This window comes from Agelaius phoeniceus, chromosome 7 (genome assembly GCF_051311805.1).
Source record: "Agelaius phoeniceus isolate bAgePho1 chromosome 7, bAgePho1.hap1, whole genome shotgun sequence".
Lineage (NCBI taxonomy): Eukaryota > Metazoa > Chordata > Aves > Passeriformes > Icteridae > Agelaius > Agelaius phoeniceus.
Genome location: NC_135271.1, coordinates 40,204,215 through 40,225,557, shown reverse-complemented (window position 1 = coordinate 40,225,557; position 21,343 = coordinate 40,204,215). Strand labels below are relative to the sequence as shown.

Sequence of the window (21,343 nt, the reverse complement as noted above, 5' to 3'; positions counted from 1 at the left end):
AGCTGCGTCAGTTCTCTCCCTGTCAGAAAACAAGGATGTTATTCTACTGCATATCTAGCTGGGAGAATATCCAGGAGCCCAGAGCAGGAGGCAATTGTCTGGGCTTCACCTGTACTGCTGACTAGCTAAGGCTGCAGACAAAAGTCTTTGAGAGCCACAGCAGGATCCAGAAGAATTAACACCACTTTCCTGGTCCTCATTGCTTATTCACCTGCTGGTACAGGCAGCATCAGCCTGACTGTTTAACTCACCACAAAGTGCACAGTGCTCAAAAGAGTTGAGCAAAGCAAGGACAATGACTTCATATACAATACAGATACAGCAGCTTGGAGCCTCTGTGGGCAGGGAGGCCAAGGGAGTACCATGTCTAAAAGTAAAATACAGATAAAGCTCCTCAACATGCTACAATGATAGTGCCAGACCATATCCACTACCTGCTTTGAAGCAGTCAGAGATGCAATGAGAAGAGAAGAGAAGAGAAGAGAAGAGAAGAGAAGAGAAGAGAAGAGAAAAGAAAAGAAAAGAAAAGAACCAAAAAAACCCACACAGCTTCTTCCCCCACCAAATAAAAGGGGGAAAATAAAGATTACATTCCTCATGCCCACTGGTTAAATGATTAAAATATTCACAAAACTCTGGCAGGTTTTCTTCCCCTTAACTAATGCAGAAAATACATGAGGCTTACAGTACCTAAAGAAAATGCATATTTTATATATATATGCATACTTTTACATACATGCATATATAATACATACTTAAAGAGATAATTGTGCCAGCAATTTATTTTGAAATGGAATTATTGTCATCATTTTCATATCAAACTTAATTCTGCATATTTCAGCACACCACCCAAGAAAAGTTGGTTAGTGCACTCAGAGGTGCTGGTTTTGTTGGTCTCACTGGCTTTCCTTCAGCCTCATGTGGGTGGAATTCTAGGCATTGGCTCTGAAATGTTGGAAAGAGAAAAGTACAACTGTTGAAATTCAGTTACTAACACTGGGATCTGCTGCTTTGTATAAAGAGGGAACAACAAATGTTCTGTTTATTTTTCAGAGCCATTGCTATTCCTTCTCCAGGGAAAGGCTTAAGGTGTATTTGAAAAAATGTTTAGTTTGGGAAAGAAATACGGGGCAGCTATGAAAAACCCCACAGCAAATAAAGGATTTGGTGTATTAGAAACCATAATTAACATACACATTTCTGTGGGTTGGAATACTGGAATTCAGTGTAATTTTGTTAGCAAGGGATTTAGGCAGTGTTGAAGCTCTGCTTAGTTCCTCATCAAAGCCATCTACAGGAGTCACTAACCAGGAACCCAAATACCATCTTAAAACCCTCAAAACTTACTTTTGCAACCAGTCAATGATCTTCTTCTTTGTTCTGAGGTGTGGCAGAGTGTATTTCTCCTCTCCATCCTTAAAATACTTCAAAGTAGGAAACCCTGAGATATGGTATCTTTCTGCCAGAGCCTTGTTGACAGTAGCATCGACTGCTGCAAGGACACCCGGACTCTGAAAGAGAGATCACCCCCTGTAAATCCCAGCCACATACACACACCCCTCAGCAGGACACAGTGGGCTTGGGGGCAGTCACTCATGCTCTAGGTGCCTTTGCTGCCTCTAGGACAAGAGGACATAGTCTTAAGCTGTGCCAGGGGAGGCTTAGGTTGGACACGAGTAAGAATTTTTTCACATAAAAGGTGATTAGACATTGGAATGGGCTGCCCAGGGAGATGGTGGAGACACCATCCTTGGAGGCGTTTAGGAAAGACTGGATGTGGCACTCAGTGCCATGGTCTAGTTGTCATGGTGGTGCTTGGTCATAGGCTGGACTTGATTTTAATGGTCTTTTCCAACATGTTTAATGCTGTGATTTTGTGCACAGACATACAGAAAGACACAGAGAACTGATGCAAAAACAGAAAAGGACATACTCTGGGCTAAATGTTACCAGTCTTACCTGTTGCCCTCCCATTTCTGATGGATTCTCTTTATATAATTCACTCTATAATGCTTAAGAGCCATTCCCAGAAATTGCATTTCCTCCCACATATCCCTGTTTCTCCCAGAAGAAACAAGCACTGCGAAAGGTAAGTTTAAGGCAAATTCATCTTTCCCTAACTTGTGGGTATCTTTTCATGGACCACCTTTAGAGACACAGAAGAATAGGCATTTGTAAAGTGTGATTCATTGGATCTTTGTTTTTCTCATCTCCTCCCTCTCCAACAGCAATAAAGGAACTTTAGATGTCTCCACAGATGATGCTTAAAGTATGGGGGAGACCAATTCTACTTCTCCTCCCGCATGGCATACACAGCACGAGACTGAATCAATAACACTAATACTTGTATTATTGGATCTCTCTTCTCCAGCCATGCTGATGGAGCACTTATGATGAAGCTAATGGAGTGGTGCAACCATTAAAAACAGGCTATTTGAAACAGGGATCAACCCCTTTTGGTTTTCTCCAAATCTAATTCATAAATAAAAGCCTATGTTTTTTCACATTCAATGTCTTTAAGTAAGAGGAAAAAAAATCCATTTTTGGATTTGATCATATTATGTATAAGGCCTACAGTAGAATACATAAACATTTTTCCATTTTGTTTTCGTTCAAGACAGAATGTTCTTTCTCAGACTTTGGCAGGGCTCATGCATCAGCGATGAGACTGTACTTTGGAAGCACATTTTGAAGGGTCCTGTGGGAGGATGAGAACAGCTGAATTTGTTGTAGGGAGAAAAGTCACTTTTATTACTCTAGTTATTTATTACTGATTATTTGAAGGATATAATAAAGGAAATTAGCTTACATCACTGGTTACATGGAGAAACTCTGCAGCCTTCTCATATTCTGGCTTCATTTTCTTACAGTGCCCACACCCTGCCAAAAAAAAACTACAATTAAGTTGTATACACCATGGTCATTCATTGACCCATTCAGCCATTATCAAAATCCAGAACCATGTAGTAAAGATTTACTAGAATTTTGTATGCATTTTACTTAATACATTTGTAAAGCCTTAGTATGATATAGGATTTTTTCCAAAATGATCACAACAGTTTAAACAAAGAATTTAATCTATTAAAAATAACAATAATAATAATAATAATAATAATAATAATAATAATAATAATAATAATAATAATAATAATAATACACCCCTGCTTTCACACCCACACCTCTTTCCTTACAAAAAGTACTATAAACACTTGTCAAGCCCATTGCTTCTAGCATGCTCTTGGACAGAGCACAACCTCACCCATTTCAGTTTCCAAATCTTTATCTGCTTTAAAAAGAAACAACACAGCTCCTCACGTGACTTTGTGACTTTCAGTGGAGGCTTACACTAGCACAGCTTAATAGAGTAATATAATTTGAATTCAACTGCACTGATAATAAGCCCTGCTTTACAGTGGTGCAGCACGTCCTTCTAGGAAGGATTTGCACTGATTTAATCACATCAGTGTAATTACACCACCACATATGTTCCCAACATAAGCAGGATCTGTAAAATTGAGATAATGGTGCTTTCTCGCTTGTGCGAAGTTCTCCAGAGATCTGCCATTACTTCACTGCTAAGTGCTGACATTACAATAAAGTAAAATGAATGTATGAGTGAGAAAAGCAGACTTAGAATAAATTATTTGGGTGTAAATTAAACTGCTTTCAGAGGTGCAGTTGCTTGGAGGCAGGCTGAACTTTCATGCCCAGGTGAGGATCCTGCCATGATGTGAAGTTACACTTTGGCACCTCCAGTGCAGTGCTGGGCCTCAGTGACAGCCCCTTCCCCGTCCCCAAGGGACTGGCACAATGGCAGCCCCCCTGGGACAGTGCACAGGGACAGAGGGGCTGGGGTGAACACCCAGCAGGTGAGGCTCAGGTCTGACTGGAGTGCAGGCAGCTGGGACAAGGCGCTGGCCCCGGAGCGCTGCAATCCTGTGCAGTGCCTTACTGCACCTCTCCCTCTCCTCTGCAGCAGCTGCCAGCTCACTTTCCTGAGCTGTTTTTGTTGGAAGGGGCACTTGAAAGCCCAGACTTTGCTGATCTTTTGGAAGTTATATCAGAAGATATGGCTAGAAATGTGTTTCAATGCATGCCAGCAAAAGCTGACTCTGAGGTGTTCGGATAACAGGGCTGGGGATATTTTTACACCATTGTCTAAAAGAAAATAAACCAAAGACTCTGAACCTCAGTGCTGCTTTGTTTCCCTCTGATGGGATGATGGCTGAAGCCAGCAGACACAAATCTGGGCCTGAACTCAACCAGACAAGCATGTTTTATATAGCCTAAGTCAAAGAGTGTTTGCAGCCAAGAAGCAGTAAGACATCCAGGTGTAAGTAACTTCACCAGAGCAAACAGAGCTTCAGCCACCACGGCACATCATGGAACACTTTCAGGGCATGTTTATGGAACATTTGAACAACAAATGTAAATCCCACCTAAGAATTACAGCAAATACCAAAGCAGTTGAACTCAGACCAGCTCCTGTTCAAACACCAGCTACAGTCCATACCACTTAGTCATCTGCACAGAGACCACAGCACTAAAGAGCCCCATGCCATTCTTTTAAGGAAAAAATAGTATTGTGGTAGGAGCAGCAGAACAAGGGGAGCTCAGCTGGTGGAGAGAGCTTTGCTTTAATTTTACACCATGGTGTGAGAATGCTGGGAACCCAATGCGACAGCTTCACAGGAGAATTCAGGAAGAAGCTGGGACAGGCTGAGGAAGAGTTACTGTCTCAGCACTGCTTATCTTGGTTAAAAGCACAAAAGAGGCTGGAAAATGATTTATTTGCCACCCACAGAAAACTTGCAGGCATACGGCTTTGTGTAAGGGGCTGACAGATCCCTCTGACACCTGCCCAATTTGATTTATTTCTCCTCTTAGGAGCAGGGAACTGAATTCATTTTGTGCTCTTCCTCACTTTTTACCAAAGGGCATCTCAACTCCCAGTTCAGATACCTGGGAACTCTCTGAATTGGGTAGCTTAAATTTGTACAAACAATGATTTTCTGCAGGGCTAACTTCACCTTGATGGGATTTACACAGTGTGTCCCTTAGCCACAGCAAGGTTCATACTGTGCTCTAGCTACAGTATCCATATAATCTACACTATATTCCAATTATATTACAATAATTAATTAGATCTGATCAACCAAAGGCATTAAAGAACCAGAGTTTTCACAAAGCCTTGTACAGGGGAAAAAAACCCAAACCAGTAACACAGGCACATATTGCCCAGAAAATGAAAAAATATTGAAGCATCTGAAGATCATGTAAGTAATATTTTGGATGAAGATATCTAGACCATGACATGTCACTGTTCCAGGCTCTTTCATGAAATCACACAGACACAGCACTACTGACTGCCACAAAGCTAACTCACTCAGGCTTAAAATAAAGGGAAGCTGCATCAGATCTTTAAAAGACATTTAAATGCAAACTGAAATCTTCAGATCTTTATTGTGAATGCTTGTTCTACCCCTGACAGAGGACAGCATGATGTATCAGCCTGGAAAAAAGTCACAACATTAGACTGAACCTGAGAGAGGAACAACAAATTTTAAGAGCTTCTCCCACAATAAACAATGCTTTTCTGCCTGTCTTCATGATAATTTTGCTATTGTGAGCTACAGCCTGCTTTCACCTACCATTGCAGAAAAGGGGAGATATGAATTACAAATCAGACCTACAAACTGCAAACTAATTAATCTCTCCTATGATTATTTATCCTATCTTTGAATAATCCTGTGAAGATTGCCATTACATTTTTGAGGCCAATGAAAAGTTATTTAAATGAATTCCAAGGTCACTGCCTCTCCTTTGATTGCTACATTAGGGTGTTCAGCAGCAGCTTCATCCCTCTGTGGTAAGCTCCTCTAGTTTTAGATGATTTCTCTTCATAAAATGAGTGGGGAAAATAACAACAACCCTACAGGCCCAGATGCTCCTGTGTGCTGCTGGGACAATGGAAGGAGCCCAGAGGTCTGCAGTGGGCATCTGTGACAGATGTGCTTCTAGAAGATGCACTGTCCTGTTAAGTGCTTACTGACATTAAAACTGAAAGTCTAAGCAAGGGAAGTTTGATCCCAGTTGAAAAGAAAGGCTGCACTCAATACAAGGATGGCCTGGGCCTGCTCCAGCACTGCCACCCTGTGAGCCTCTGTGGGGCATGGCTGGTGGGAACACCCAGGGGTCTTGTAGGTGTCCATCCAAGAGGACTCCCACAGCCTCAGTCTTTTCTTGCAGAAGACAAGCAGCTGCTCTGGGGGTGCAAGACAGAGTTACTCTCCATCCAGCAGCAGAAACCAGTCCAGGTTCAGTGCCTGGTTCTGCTGACCAGCTCAGGACAACTCCTCTGACTTCTAACACCTCATCTTGCTCCTCTTGCACAAAATGAGCCCAGGCTGCTAGGGCCAAGGCTCAGATAGAAAGAGCACACAGATAAGCAAAAACGAAGTGTTACAAGACAGGGAAAACAAGTCAAAACTTACAACAATCAGTGCTAGGACAGCTGGTACACACCCTTGCTAACCAGTTTTAAAACAGATGTCTAAATGAAGTAAGAATTCTGCTTTCCCAGTTTATTTATAATCAGTCTTCTCATTTGCACTGTGCAGATGGGCAGATAAGCAGCTCCTTCCTTTTGTGCAGTTACTGTCACACAGCTTAGCTCAGCTGCACCCCAAACAATGGCGATCAAAGGTCCCCATGTCACCTCAGTGCAGACAAGTCACCTCCCTCCAGGGTCCCACTGCAGGGCAGAGGACAACACTTGCTCAGCACTTTGTCCTCTGCAGAGTGTGACCACATGCAAATGTAGAGGCAAAGGCCAAGTGTGGACAGAGCAATGCTGAAGTGAAAGGATAAGCAGCACGTGGGCAAAGGAAAGCCTCACAAACATACCAGGCAACTCTTTTTCCAAGGAAGTATCTGTATTTGTTTATAGCAGCCTCTTTGGCACCATGGCAAAGACTCTCAGCACGGTTGCTCCAAACCTTTTCAGAAATGAACTAATACAAGTACTTCTACTGCTAAAACCAAGATTTACAGGCAGAAAACCAGCTAAGCAGCTCCAGCTAAGCTTCTGCATATGCTGTCTTAGTGATGTCTCAAGAATATAAATCTGTTTCTCTCTGTCATTCACTGTTTGCTTCTTTCAGGTTATTATGACTATATAAATAAATGCCATGCTTTTAGCCATGTCCTCTCATCTCAAGATAACATTGTCTGAGGATCTGAAGTGTGCGTGACAAGCAAGAGATAAAAGACAACATCCAGGCAGTTGTGAAGAAGCTATTTCTGACATCAAGAACCCTAGAGGTAAACTAAATTGCAAATAAAGATTTTAAAGAATCATTACATTTCTGTCATCAACAGACTGCACGAATACTGTTATCATGTACCAGCTATTTATTGTATAATGCCAGCTCTATATCCATCTATAGCTGCACACCAAAAATACCTCCATTAGCCTGACGAGAAAATGAATTTGAAGCACAAAACATGTCCTGCTTTCAGCAAGTGGGCCACTGGCAGTTCAGAATACACTCATAGAAGATTTACAGACAACTTCAAAAAAAGGAAAAAAAGAAGTAAAAAAATTCAGATGTACCTTCATTCTTTAAACATTTAACACCTGGGGATAACACCATTGGTTTCTCTATTTTTAATCCCAGAAGAGCAGTGACCTCTGAAAACAGCAGAATAGCCAGTTCTTACAAGTTAATATTGTTAACTTTGAACTCTCATCCCTACATATGAACATAGGAGTACCTACATGGAGCAGGGAAGACACAGTCCTTGCAGCCACAGCAAGGACACACAAATCCCAGCCCTCTTATCACCCATGCAAGAACACAAATGTATTCTCTTCTGCCATGGAAGGCTGTAACATACATCATGCAAAAGAGGATCTCTCAGGTCTGACATGAGTCAGTTTACAGTTCCTTCACCAGTGTAGGAGAGCATAAACTACAACAGCTGCAGACTCCCTTGCATAATTTAGCCATCTGCATTGCAGACATCTGATGGAAAATCATCCACAAATTTGGCAGGGAGGAAGGATGACAAAAGCAGCTGTTTCTCCCCGTAATCACAGGTATGAATTTGCAATCGTGTTGGTTGCATGTTCACTTAATAGTCACAATGGTCAGAGCAGTCAGGCCATGCCACGATCTACATGCATTAAAAAAAAACAAAACAACCAAACAAACAAAAAACCAAGCCAAAAAAAAAAAAACCAAAAAAAAAATCAAAAACCTACAAAAACCCAAACCAAAAAAAGAGAGGAATCACCTTAGGAAGGTAGGAAGGATCAGGAGCTCAAAGAATTTTGCACAACCTTTTCCCTCTGGGTACTCACTCCCACCAAACCATTCATCTTCTTACCAGCAGCACTGCACACCCAGGTAAAATTCCAGATACTTAAAGACAAGGACGTTTCAAGACTTGACGTTTTCTTACAAAAGGCGCATCTTCAATATCTTTAACATGATATTGAATTCAAATTTCCAACAGCTAGAAATGTTGCACACATACACAAATCCAGACACACCTCCCCCCAATACTGTATTTTTAAAGGCAGGTTTGATTCCACCAGTCATTACACCGCTTAGAGATCAGTGACAAGCAAACAGCTTTATGGCTTTACAAAAGACAAAGCCTATGAAAGGTCAGTCTGGAAAAGACTCTGAGGAACTGGAAATGCAGCATTAGAAGGAAAATACTTAAGCAGTTTGGATTACTGCAGTCAGGGCTGCTGCGGCTGCAGCCGAAGGCGGCGGCTGCGTGGGCTGCACAGCTCATCCCGGAGCACTGCAGCGGCTCGGCCCCGCCATCATCACCATCTCATGGCACTGCCATGAACTCAGAGTGCAGGCAATCTGTGCGTGCAATGAGCTGTGCAAATCCAATCCCAGCATGGCCACGCAGAAGAAAGTCTCTGCCTGCTTCCAGGAGCCCTTCAGTGTGAAGTTAGGGCACAAAATTATTACAAATTGGTCACACTTTCTGTCCGTATGACTTGTTGAGGTGGTAGTGACCCAAACCCAGACACCATCTTGGCTTTTCTATAGTGGCATAATTTCTTCCCTCCCAGCATCACTGAAACTGCTCAGGAGAAGAATCATAGCAGTTTTAGACAGTTGTAGTATGAGTTAAAACTATTTACTTATTTTTAAAAAAGATAGATGCATTACATAAATCAGATCAAACTGGGAAGAGAGCTTAACTAAACACATCCTCCAGGAACACTGTCTGCATCTGTGCCACATTCACAGCTCTGGCAGAAGGGCCACCTTTAGCCAGCAACAGCCCTTGGGAAGAGAAGGCTCAGCACAAGGGGCAAAGATGGAGTGAGTGCTGCAGGCTGCCTGCATGGGACTTAAAAGGCAGCAGCTCTGGTGAACTGCACACACACACACTTCTGCCTTTATTTCTGGTAACACTGGAGTGTGTCTTCTTCTGACTCAGGCTCAGGGTAAAGGGTGAATATTCTCCATGGCTAGCATCAGCCAGAGGCTGCTGCCTCCCAGGGATTCCTGGGAGTCAGGCAGGAAGAGAGATTTCTGCTCCATCATGCCCTCAGTGTGAACTCTCTGCTTCTGAGCTCACAGGGGGTCGTGGCTGAGCTGGACTCCTGAAAGCAGCCTTTGAAAAAATATACCCCATCTGCACAGCACAGAGTCCAGCACACATCCAAGAACAACCTCAAAGTTGATCATCATCTTTATGTAAAATAAACTAAAACAAAAAATCACATGGCTCCTTATTTTCATTCCAAAGGTGGTTTCAGCTTCTGGCTATTGGAGATTACACTGCATGTATTTCCTAAAACTGCATATATATTTCCTCTCACTCAAGACTGTGGTGCAACTGGTAGAAATCAGTGTTGGGAGATGATGGTGCCTCCTACCATCCCTCTTGGGAGGGAAAAGAAGTGAAGGAAGGTGGATCAGCTGGCATTGGAAGATATGAATTACACTTCCTACACCAGCTCTGAGGAATGTGGCCCCGAGTAGGTGTTGAAAATTAATCTTCCCCTATTGAAAAGTGAGACAACAGCACGGTTGCCTTAAGGTGAAATTGTTGAGAGCTTATGAAAAATACCACCAGAAGGTTTCCTTCTCAATTAAGCCAGATTTATTTAACATCCTAAAAAGATTCACCCCCTTCTCCATTGCCAGGTGAACAACAAAATTTTACCTTGAGGAGGAAAGAGAAGTTGCACTGGTTTCCCTCACACACTTACCCCACTATGGAAGACTTTATGCTATGGATTAAGCAATGAAAATGCCAGAGAACACAGGTGAGATGAAAGAGCTTTGAATGTTCAGCTCACAAAAACAGCATAACCCATGAATTATTTCCTAGGATGCAATTTGTGTAAGACATCAGCAAAATGGATGCCATGCAAAGGGATCTTCCTAAGAAAGGTAAATCCCAATGAACTTCAGCTCAGAAGACAGGGGCATTAAAAGGAATGGTGACATTGAATATTACTGTGAAGATAGATGGAAAAGTCAAGTATCAAGAAGAGATACTATACAGAATGCACAGTTTTTGTCCAAAGTCACTGCAGAAGTGGCTACCAGTTGAGATCTAGTCACCTATTTAGGAGAAGAGTGCTGGCACAGTTGCCAAGCACAAGCAGTCAGAAGCCCAGAAGACACAGCTCCACCATCAGCACAATGCTTCAGTGTCCAAACAATGAATTCATATATAATATATTATTAAAATGGCATCACTTGCCTACTCACCTTCTGAAGGGGCACAAGGAGCAGACAGACAGGCAAGCAGGAGCAGACAGGCAGAATCTAGGTGTCTCTGTTCAGTATTTGCCCTTTATGTAAGTTCTCTACCTTTCACAGAATAAAAGCTGAGGCCATAAACTATTTAGGAAGATAAACTTGACAAGGAAAACTCCACTGGTAATGACTGAAGTGGCCAAGATACTATAAGGCATTTTCCAAATGAGAGCGCTGCACAGTATATTGAGCTTATCCAAGCAAGGAAATTAATTTATTTCAGAAAAAATAAACCTGGAGTCTAATTCTTAAAGCTAATTCCTACTGTTACACCATCATTAGAGACCTAGAAAAATAAGTTATGTTTCACTCTTATCAGAACTCACCACAAGAGCATTAAGGGCTTATATGTACACTGGGGTCAAGCTTGCCAGGAGGACAGCCATCCAATTCACACACTCAAATGTGGATTTTTAACAGCTAAAATTACCTAAGTCCTCTAAAAGACCCCTCTGAACACCTAAATAACCTACAACAAATACCCAGAAAATGAGGCCAGTCTCTCTTCAGCTGTCACCCCTCAGCTGCTCCTTGGTGCTCTGGCAGCTACTCCTGTGTCACAGGCTGAGTCAGTCGGTAAGGACTCGTTAGGAGAGAGGGAAGGCAATAGTAATGTGAGAAATGAGGCAGCAAATCCCCAAAGAAACTAATGTTCCCTTCACACCACCTGCCACACATTCACATGAAGCTTTTTTTCTGATTGGTATAGCCTTTGAAAATGTCTTCTTTAATAGAGAAAGTAATTGCTCCCAATCGGAGGTGAGCATACAGCAATGCATTTCGAACAAACCTCCCAAATTTCACAGCCCCCAAATATCCACATTTTGTTTCCTTTCCTTCTTCCTTTACTTCTAGCCTGCATTCTGCTCAACACCCACAACTGCTACCAAGTAACTTGTTCAATGTACACGCTGTGTCCCCAGAACAGCGCCATGCCACAGAGCAAGTTGAGATCCAGCCCAAAGGCAGAGCAGCCCAAAACACCCCACGTTTGCCACTCTCCCTGTTGTGATGCTGAACCAGAGCAAGCCAAGCCTCCTCCCTTTTAGTCCTGGCATGAACTACAACCAGGTTGTGAGTGATCAGCTCCAGCCACGATAATCTTGTCTGAGCTCTGTGCTCACCAAGTGGCAGATGGGGTTTCCTAAACTGAGGGGCCAAAAACTGATGTCTGCCACAATCCAGAGAACACCAAATGCAAAATCCTACTTCCTTCATGTTAATCAAGACTGTGCAGAGCTCATACACCTTCCATATCTCAATTCCTGCAATACTGGAGCAGCTTTCAGTCTGGCCATGGCTTGCTAGATAAAACTCCCACGCAAGGTGAAATGTTATCTCCACTTCACAGGTTGGAAACCGACAAATATTTAGTGACTTGGGTCGTGACTGTACAAATCAAAGCAAAGCAAAGCAAGAACTAAACTTTCACATCTCCAGGCCAAGGCTATTGCTTTTATCACTAGATCATCCTTTTTTATGACCATACCCTGCTCAAAGAGCACAAACTGCTTCAAAGAGACAAAAATCCCATATGAACTGTGTGCTCCAGTATCAGAAGACTGACAAAAAGAGACAATGGTATCAGTCATTACTGTCTTCACCCCTTCCATTAAGTATCCTATCAAGTTTTACTGCACAAGATAATTATCAGGATTCTTATATTCTTCACATTCCCATTTATATTAAGTACCACTAAAAACTCATATTGATTTTTATTTTTAGATCCTTGAGAAACATGAGTGGTATTGTCATTAAAGGAAAAATCCATGCCAGGTTCTTAATTTTCCTGGTTTGCTGCCTTCTTGCTAGTACTTCTATTTTAATGTGTGATTAAATCTCCCTGAAAATAATTTCTGTGATTAGTTTAATGAGACAGATCTCTGCACTGGCAGGTCACTTACGCTGAACTGTTTACACTGCTTAAGATTTTTGGTGATATTCAAATATATGTAGTATCAAGCAACATCTTGTTGTAGACTTCCATGCTTGTCAATAATGAAGAGCCCAGTCTAAATGTTCCCGACCTCCTCTCTCTGAAATCAACAGTCAGGACTTGCTCATCTCAGTGGAAGCAGATTCTGAAGCCAAGAATGCACCAATTTCTAACTGGTTTACGTGAAGAATGTATCTGCTCCAGAAGCCTGCCATGAATGTTCAGCTGAGAAGCACATGCATGCAGTGCACAGAAAGTTGGCACAATTTATGCTTGTACAGGGAAGCATTTTATTATACATCCCATTAAAAATACACTGAGGCAACATTAGAATTAGGAGCCTATGGGACATAGAGTCAGGAAACACTATTCTAAAACTGAAGCACATCTTTTCTCTTCAACAATCTGTCCAGACTCCTAAACAGCAACATTCATCATCCAAGTGCCCTTACACAACAATTCAGTTTTCAGTGATGTGGGCACTGCAGCAGCCCACCCTGACATCTGCATTGCTCCACCAAAATCCCACCAGAGGCAGGCACTGCCTGTGAGCCACAGAACAGTCCAGAAAGTGTGACTTGTTCAAAGTCAAAGACTTTCTCTAATTATTCTGAAACAAGAATATGTTCACAGGGTCTGGTGGCCCACAGCAGGCACCCTGACACACAAATGTCTCCTTGTGTAGCTCCCTATGGGCTAGTACATGCACCTGCATCATGGGCGTATGGCATCTGACCAGATTCCAGATGTACAACCTGCCTTACACACCAAAAACTTCCAGTAATCCAGACTTGCAGAGGTGCATCAAAATCAGCTTCTAAGCACCCACTGTCTGCCTTTATCCCAGAGGCGCTACATCTGAAGGCAGATGCCAAAGTACCCACTGGAAACAACCAACATTTTATTTTGAAAATCACAAATGTCATAAATGACAGGAGCAAATGAAAATTAAAGGATCTTTCCATCCATAATTCAGTGCTGCTGGATGCTTGGATAACCCACAGGCCTTTAACCTCTAAGGGAACAACTGCGTTGGTTGACATTTAAAAAAAAATCTATGATTGAATCATGAATTAGCATGGAAAAACTTTATTTATTTATAAATAATATAATTTCTTTATTTATCACAGGCTGCCAATGTTAGCCTGCTGCTGACCTATGCCAGAAAGGCCATTTTTTTCAGGCTGCAGAGTAGATTATTCTTCAGCCTTTTCAACTCGTGGCCTTTCTGTTGATGCTGCCAACAGACATCCCAATTAGAGCTCACAGCAACATAGCTTGCTTTCCCAAGGAACCAGTGGGGGTCTGAAAGGGAGACTTATTTATTTATAGTCGTAAAACATGGTTTGAAAAAATAGATTTGATTTTGTGCACACATTTTGGGTTCACTTTGCTTCATATTTAAAGCGAGCAATGGATTCCTACATCCCAGTCTCACCACATGCAGCATAAGAAACAAAAACAAGGCCACTGAAACCAGTGATGGTGAGCTGGCAGGGAGAGAGACAAGTTCACTACTTGGTTAGAAGCTGAGGCCTTCTTGTACTGGGCTAATTGGTTGGGATTCTTAATAATGAGTTCACAAAGTCGCTTAAAACTTTGGGTTTAAATGCACTCGGAGGGAGGAGGGAAGGAGTGAAGGGTGAGAAAAGCTGTTTTTCAAAGCCAAATTGATAAAACCACTCCCTGTGCAATTAAAAACCTGAACAGCTAAATAGCTGACTTTGGAAAGCAGCAACTGCATAATTTATTGGGTTGGTTTATAAAGGTAGAGAAAATAGCCAAGGACAGGAAAGGAATTTCATGGACATTTCAACAACACATGAAAACTGTGGTGCACCTTATCATTTCAAGGTTTATTTTTGCACTCCCTTCCATGGGAGGAAGCAAGCAAAGGTCTGTTAGGCTGCATTATCCCTGCTTTCCCTCTTTATCAATGGAGGAAAAACCACAATGGCTCCAATATCCTACTAAGGATATTGACTTTTTTCCTACTACAAACCCTGCAATCAGCTTATATAGTCTCTGAAGGAGCCCTATGAAGGGGACTGGGAAGAACACAGGTTTAACCTGAATTTAAGCTCACATACAAGGAAGAAATGTTGCAGGAAAACATTTTAATAGTTTAATCCTTTATAAAAAGCAAATGCACACTCACACTAACAGTACAGCCAAAGCACTTTTTTATCCTTTGTTTGTTACCTCTGGCATCAGTACTGGACCACAAACTTTGCTCTGGCTGATGGGGAATGAGAGCAAAGCAAGCCCAAGCAAAGCAATGAGAGCAAAGCAAGCCCAAGCAAACATCAGGGGTGACTGACTACAACCACCAGCCAGCACCAGAGACTCCTCAGATCCATGCCTGCTGAAGGTACAGGGGCAGGCTACAGCTCACAGTGGCACCAGGACATTATTCTGCCTGAGGCTGCAAGAACAGGTACCCTTTAAAACATTAGCAGTGTCACTTGTGCTAACAAAACATAATGAAAAGTAACTCCTGTGTGTGAACAGCAGACACTTCCAGAAAACATTTCTGAGTTGACTTGAATTTCAATCCTGGACTTTAAACACCTTTCAGTGGCATTTGAATTGACTTATCAGTGACTTGGCTGGGTTTATTTAGTGGCTGAGATGTGATTTGGAGAAAAATGCTGAGGAAAAATGTAGAAAGGATAAATGTGTAGGGGTTTTATTCTTTCAACAAAACACAGTCAGAAAGACTGCAATTCTCACTAATTTGGCAAATATTTTGGACAGAATTATTTTTAAAATTGCATTGGACTCAGCAAACAGTTTGATGAGGAAACTGAAAACACAAACAGGGCTTTTTTTTCACAATCATGGGACTCAGGAGCATTTTAAATCCCAGCTAGTCCCCATGACACTAAAGCACTAAAACATTTAACAACACTTGACTGGCAGCATAACCCATATTTAGAGACATTCAGAACCCAGCTGTCATCTTGGGCATCTAAATAAATTGATCAGCTGTAGGCACAGATATCAAGAAGCACATACAGACATGGAATCATTATTCTCATTGCTAGCATAAGCTTATCATAAGCAGCAATGGTGCCTTTAGTTATGTTATAATACAGAAATAACTTTGGTTGGTGCAATAAATCCTTTGTTATAGATTCAGAAATAGGCCCACTAACATAACTGCTATCTCAAGTTACCAAATATGATCAACCCAAATGAAAATGCCAAATCCTTTGGGAGAGAGGGCCCTTTCTTTGTTCTTTTGTACAGTGCACAAGAACCCAGTTTTTGGGTACAACAACACATTGAAAAAACACTTCAGATGTCTGCAAGACTCCAGTCTGGATATATCCAGGATAACACTAAGCTTACCACCAGAAATTATGAAATTTCAGCAAAAATAAGGAGCACAAGACTGCACACCCTTCACAGATGGCTGGGGAGGACAGTGCCTTCAGAGCCTGACTGGCTGGGTCACTGTTTACCTATGCTAAACATTCAGATTTATTGAACATCCTCTTAAGGGCTTTACAAAGGAGTTTGAGAAGGTTAGAAATCCTGCTCTGTGTCCCCAGTGACCTGTGAAAGGAAAGCAGGATGAACTCATCCTGCCCACCCACACTCACCCATGTCACTCAGGGCTGGCAGTAATGACCTGCAGCAGCACATCTTCTGTTTAATGGTTGTGATAAATTACTGCACAAAAGGGATGGTGTCTCTGATCCCAAGAGGTGCAAGTTGCATGCTGCAGACCTTCCTGATGTGTTTCAAACACACTAGCTGCTCTCCTTGAACTTAGTTATGCTAGGCAGCACTTAAAATGCTGCCATGTCCTTGGGCTAGTTAGTGCACCTGATTGTAAATAATTACAGTGTGGTCCTCAGGGATGATCATTAATAGCCACAGGCATGGAGACCCAAGTGGCCACATCCATCACAGTGCCTAATGGTGCAGTTCACAGGTATTTACCTGGGATGTGTTTGGTTCAGCTGTATCTTCAGCATTGGGGGCAGGGGGCAGATAAAATGCTGCCAATTCCCCACATGTCTTTTCATACTACACACTATAAATGCATTGATCATCTGAATATGCAATTAAAGCATCACTGAAATAATTCTCTTTTAGTAAAACGGCTCCTCATGTATGTGAGATGGTTTGGGCTGAGATAGAGCTCATTTTCTTCACAGTAGTTGGTATTGAGCCATGAGTTGGATTTGTGCTGGGAACAGTGTTGATAACTCAGGGATGTTTTAGCGATTGATGAGCACGGCTTACAGAATCCAGACCTCTTCTGCTCCTCACCCCATCCCACCACAAGGAGGCTGGGGTACACAAGAAGATGTCAGGGGACACAGCCAGGACAGCTGACCCCAAATGACCACAGGGATATCCCAGACCATATGCTGTCATGCTCAGCATACAGAACTAGGGAAAGGGGAGGGGGGGACATTTGGAGTGATGGAGTTTGTCTTCCCAAGTTCAGCATTATGCGTGATAAAGCTCTCCTGGGAATGGTCAAGCACCTGCCAGTCAATGCAAAGTAGTAAACAAATTCCTTGTTTTGGTTTGCCTGTACATGGCTTTTGCTTTTCTTATTAAATTACCTTACAAACCCATGACTTTTCTTGGCTTTACCTTTCAAACTCTCCCCCATCCCACCATGATGGAGCAGCTGTGTGGGGCTGAGCTGTGGCTGAGGCTAAACCACAATAGTGTGCCAGAAAAACTCCAAGTCACGTGTATGCTGCGTGGTGACATAGGAGTTTAAGTACTTGCTAATTCCAGGCCAGTGCTGAAATCCCCCTTGATTACTCTTAGTTACACAGAAATATATCCTGTGTTATGAGCTTATTTTATAGATGTTTCAACTTTTTTTTATTAATACATTTTTAAAAAAAACTTCCTCAGCCTGAGCTACCAAGGTTAAAATAATTAAGATGCTCACTGGTTTTGCCACTTCTTACTGGAATAATTTATCTCCTAATATTCATAAGGTGACACCATTAGCACATTTAAGAAGTGCTAAGAGAAGAGCTTTTAATCATGGAGATAACTGTTTATGATAGTTGTCTGTCATTAATTAGTTTGCAAGCCTCATACTCCCTGCTGAGGATGCTCAGAGAGGATTCTTACCAACACACATCTTTTACACGTGTACGAGCTGGATTCTGCACGTATTGCCATTACCACCTGAATGTAAATAAAATGCCCCAAATATTCAAGTTGCATTTAAAATGGAGTTGTTTTGGCAAGGAACACTCTTCATCCCCAATTCTGAGCAGCTGGAAAATGTTATCAGAAGATTGTGACAGCCCAATTAAAGCATTTGATTTACTTTCATAACAGCATTTGCCAAAGCACCGCTGGTAGAGAATGCCCCTTAGTACAAAATATTTCTGTCTGGAAGCACCCCTGCTCTCAAAACAGGTAATGCAATATTGTTACTCCTAAAACTGTGTTACCTGTGTTCTTGAAAATACTGAAAAAACACTAAAAAATGAACAGAATCCTACTGAGATTTAAAACTAACTTGAACTTCCTATAAAATTTGATTGCAGTCATATGTATTCATCTATTTTTAATCTGGCTTCCTAAAGGAATAAGTTTTACAGGGCCAACTGTTGATTTCTTCTCCCTCCTGAATACATGACCAGACTCCTTTGCCCATTTACAAACTCAAAAAAAGGCAAAGCTTTAAAGTACTACTAAGTGTGAACATGCTGAGAGAGAGCAGACACTTCTTCCATGTCATTGTGCAGGGAGAGGGAAAGGAGGGAAATTTAGGAGTTCCATTTGTGCCTGGCAGCAGCTGCTCAGCAAGCACACAGCTGCCGAGGAGCAGCAGCCCCTGCTGTCACTGGCACACCGGGGTGCAGGGAAATCTGGGGAAGGAAGGAAGGATTTGGGTAATGAAGGATAACTCCTGAGCAAAGCAGGCCTCAGCAGTTCTGCTCCTTGTGTTTGGGGTTTCAGAGCAGGCCTCATCAGTTCTGCTCCTTGTGTTTGGGGTTTCAGAGCAGGCACTCATCTCCGGTCCCACTTTCATTAGTACAAATAATCCAGGGAACACAGCGACAGAACAGCAGTCAGTCCCCTGCTCCAGTGGACCAAATTCTTAGACATTTCACCAGGCAGAGGAAATTCATTATGGTATGTTTTACAAATGAGTCTTATGAGCAGACCTTCAAAAAAGGTATTTTGGAGCTAACTCCTGCTGGCTTAAAGGGAAGCAGGATTTCAGCCTCTGTGCCAAGACCCTCAGCTGTCAGCACACAGTCTGCCTCCAGAGTCCTAACCTTTAAATCTAGGCACTTGAAAAGGAACATCTCACCCAATACTGCTGCCAGCACAGCAGCAAGAGGAGACAGAAGCTGTGTGTCACACAGTGTAGCAGATTCAAGCCTGAATTGTCCATCACAAACACAAACAATTAGAAGAACCAGATAGGCAGCTGAAACAAGTTATATCCACAGTGAACTAAGAGTTTAATGCACTCTTCCACCCAACAGCATCCAGGAGGGCAGTGTGGCATTCAGCTTCCTGAAGGCAACCCACTTGATTTTATTTATCAAGCTAAAACCTCAAGTCATGAAAAAGATCAGTTTAATCCATTTTCAGCAGAACAATACACAGTATCACCACCATCTCTGCATTAGTTATCAAAGACCTGGGGTCTTTCTAAACTAGGCCTAGTTTTGGCATAGTTCAGCACAATATACAATGACAATCACCCCTTATATTGCCAGAGAAACTATGGCAGAGGAGTGAAAATGCTCAAAATGGCATAGCAGCAGCTATGGACAAGAACCCAGGAGCTCAGGGTTCTCAAGTTGAGTTGCTCAATCAATCAGAGTTCTGCTTTGAAAGCAAACAATACTGAAGAGAAGTTGAAAATGGGAAATCATGCTGTAAAGTGATGAGTAATCAGACTATTTAAGCAGCATTACACTCCTCAGTTATGTTTTGACTCAGCCTATAAAGTGTCCCTTTTCCAGAGGCACATCTCCATCCTAAATGTGAAGCCAGCAACTTCACAAACATTTCATGCCTTGTGTATTTAACAATCATCACAAACGAGAAAAGCCTGGACTTTTGAGTTCATGGTTCTGTGAAACTTCCACGGAAAAACATCACTGATTTCATTAGCAGGCATTTGGCTCAGAGTACAGAAGAGAAAACAAACTCACATGGTGCATGGAACATCACTAGCACAGATGAATGATCTTTTATAAACTTGTCGAAGTCCTCATCAGTCAGGTGATAAACTACATTTTCTTCATCTGCCCAGGGAGTCTCTGGAGCCTGTGGCTGAGGTGCCTGTGGGCTACAAGACAAACAGACAGAGCTTAAAGGCAGCTCTCTGGTGCTAAGCAGTCATCTTGTCAAGTCAAACTCTAAGGAACCACTTTGTGCAGATGTTCACACATGTCTGACACACCAACCCTACTGAACAGCTTCCATAATCCCATACCCATCCAGAACTCACAGGCACTGAAACACAGATAAAACTGGAGGAGGAACAAAAGAATCTGCAAGAAGCTCCTGAGAACAGATCAGTAATGGAAGGGGATGGAGTGAGGAGATACCCAGACTGCTTGGTTATTACATTATAGAAATCAAATGCATTTTCTATTACTCTTTTACCCTCCTCAGCAGGATGCTCCCTTTCTCACAGCATTCCCACTTTGTAGTTCACAGGAGTCATTGCAAATGAAAGAAAAAAGCAGTGAGCAGAAACAGCCAATTTAACCCGTCACCTTGGATACTGACAGCGTGATTAGGGCCGGCAGAGCAAGGAGTGTTGGGACCATGAGCCAGCTACACACACCATTTCCCAGGAATACATGGTTTTACCCTGAACAGCTCCTGGGAGCCAGGGAAGCATCCTTATGTCCTCACTCTGCAGTGGGCTTGTAGGCCTAACTCAGCAGAGATACTCAGCTGCATGCTTCACCTAAAAGGCAAGTGATGTGTTCTACCAACATCACTATGACTGCACCTGAGTTCAGCTGTCTTTGATGGGTCAGAGCCTGCTCAAAGACATAGTGGCAAGTCTGGAAACTGAACCTAAGCTCCTCTGCAGCTCATCATCCCAATAAACAATTGTTTTTGGCTTTTATTAATGTACATTAAAAGGAGAATTTGGCAGCTGTGATCTGAACTATACTAATTGACATCTTATTTATTAAAGCAGTGTTCATAGAAAAAACACCCAAACATAAGAACATTGGGAGCCAGACTTTGAAGCTATTTTTGTCAGTTGCAGTAATGAGTTCTAAACCCCCCCAAATTCCCCAAATTCTTTGGCAAAGTACACGTCTGGATGTGACCCCATCTCTGCTGAAAGCAGATTTACTATTTTTTATTAAAACGTATTATTGTGTTAGCTGCCTGGAACAAGGAATGGCAAACAAATGATAACTCATTTATCCTGCCTTACTCATTTCTAGGCTGAAAGCCTAGTTTGATAAAAAAAAAGCAGTAGAGATGCACAGATTCAGATAGCAAATTCTGTTGATGTAAGCAATAGGTGTGATCCAAGAATATTAAGCAACCCATGCAGAACTGTGATGCACATCTTTGCCTCCTGCTGCTTCTGTGATAAACAAACCAAGAA

At 42.2% G+C, this 21,343-nt stretch overlaps 1 protein-coding gene across 1 annotated transcript in view; it reads right to left on the bottom strand.

Moving 5' to 3' along the window:
- PDIA5 (protein disulfide isomerase family A member 5) overlaps window positions 1-21,343 on the bottom strand; it is a 97,777-nt gene that overhangs the window by 28,784 nt on the left and 47,650 nt on the right. Inside the window, exons 11-13 of the mRNA XM_077181658.1 lie at window positions 19,914-20,050; window positions 2,810-2,880; window positions 1,348-1,511 (exon numbers count right to left, since the gene is read on the bottom strand). Of these exons, the coding sequence (XP_077037773.1) occupies window positions 1,348-1,511; window positions 2,810-2,880; window positions 19,914-20,050 (372 nt within the window). The remainder of the gene's footprint in view (window positions 1-1,347; window positions 1,512-2,809; window positions 2,881-19,913; window positions 20,051-21,343) is intronic.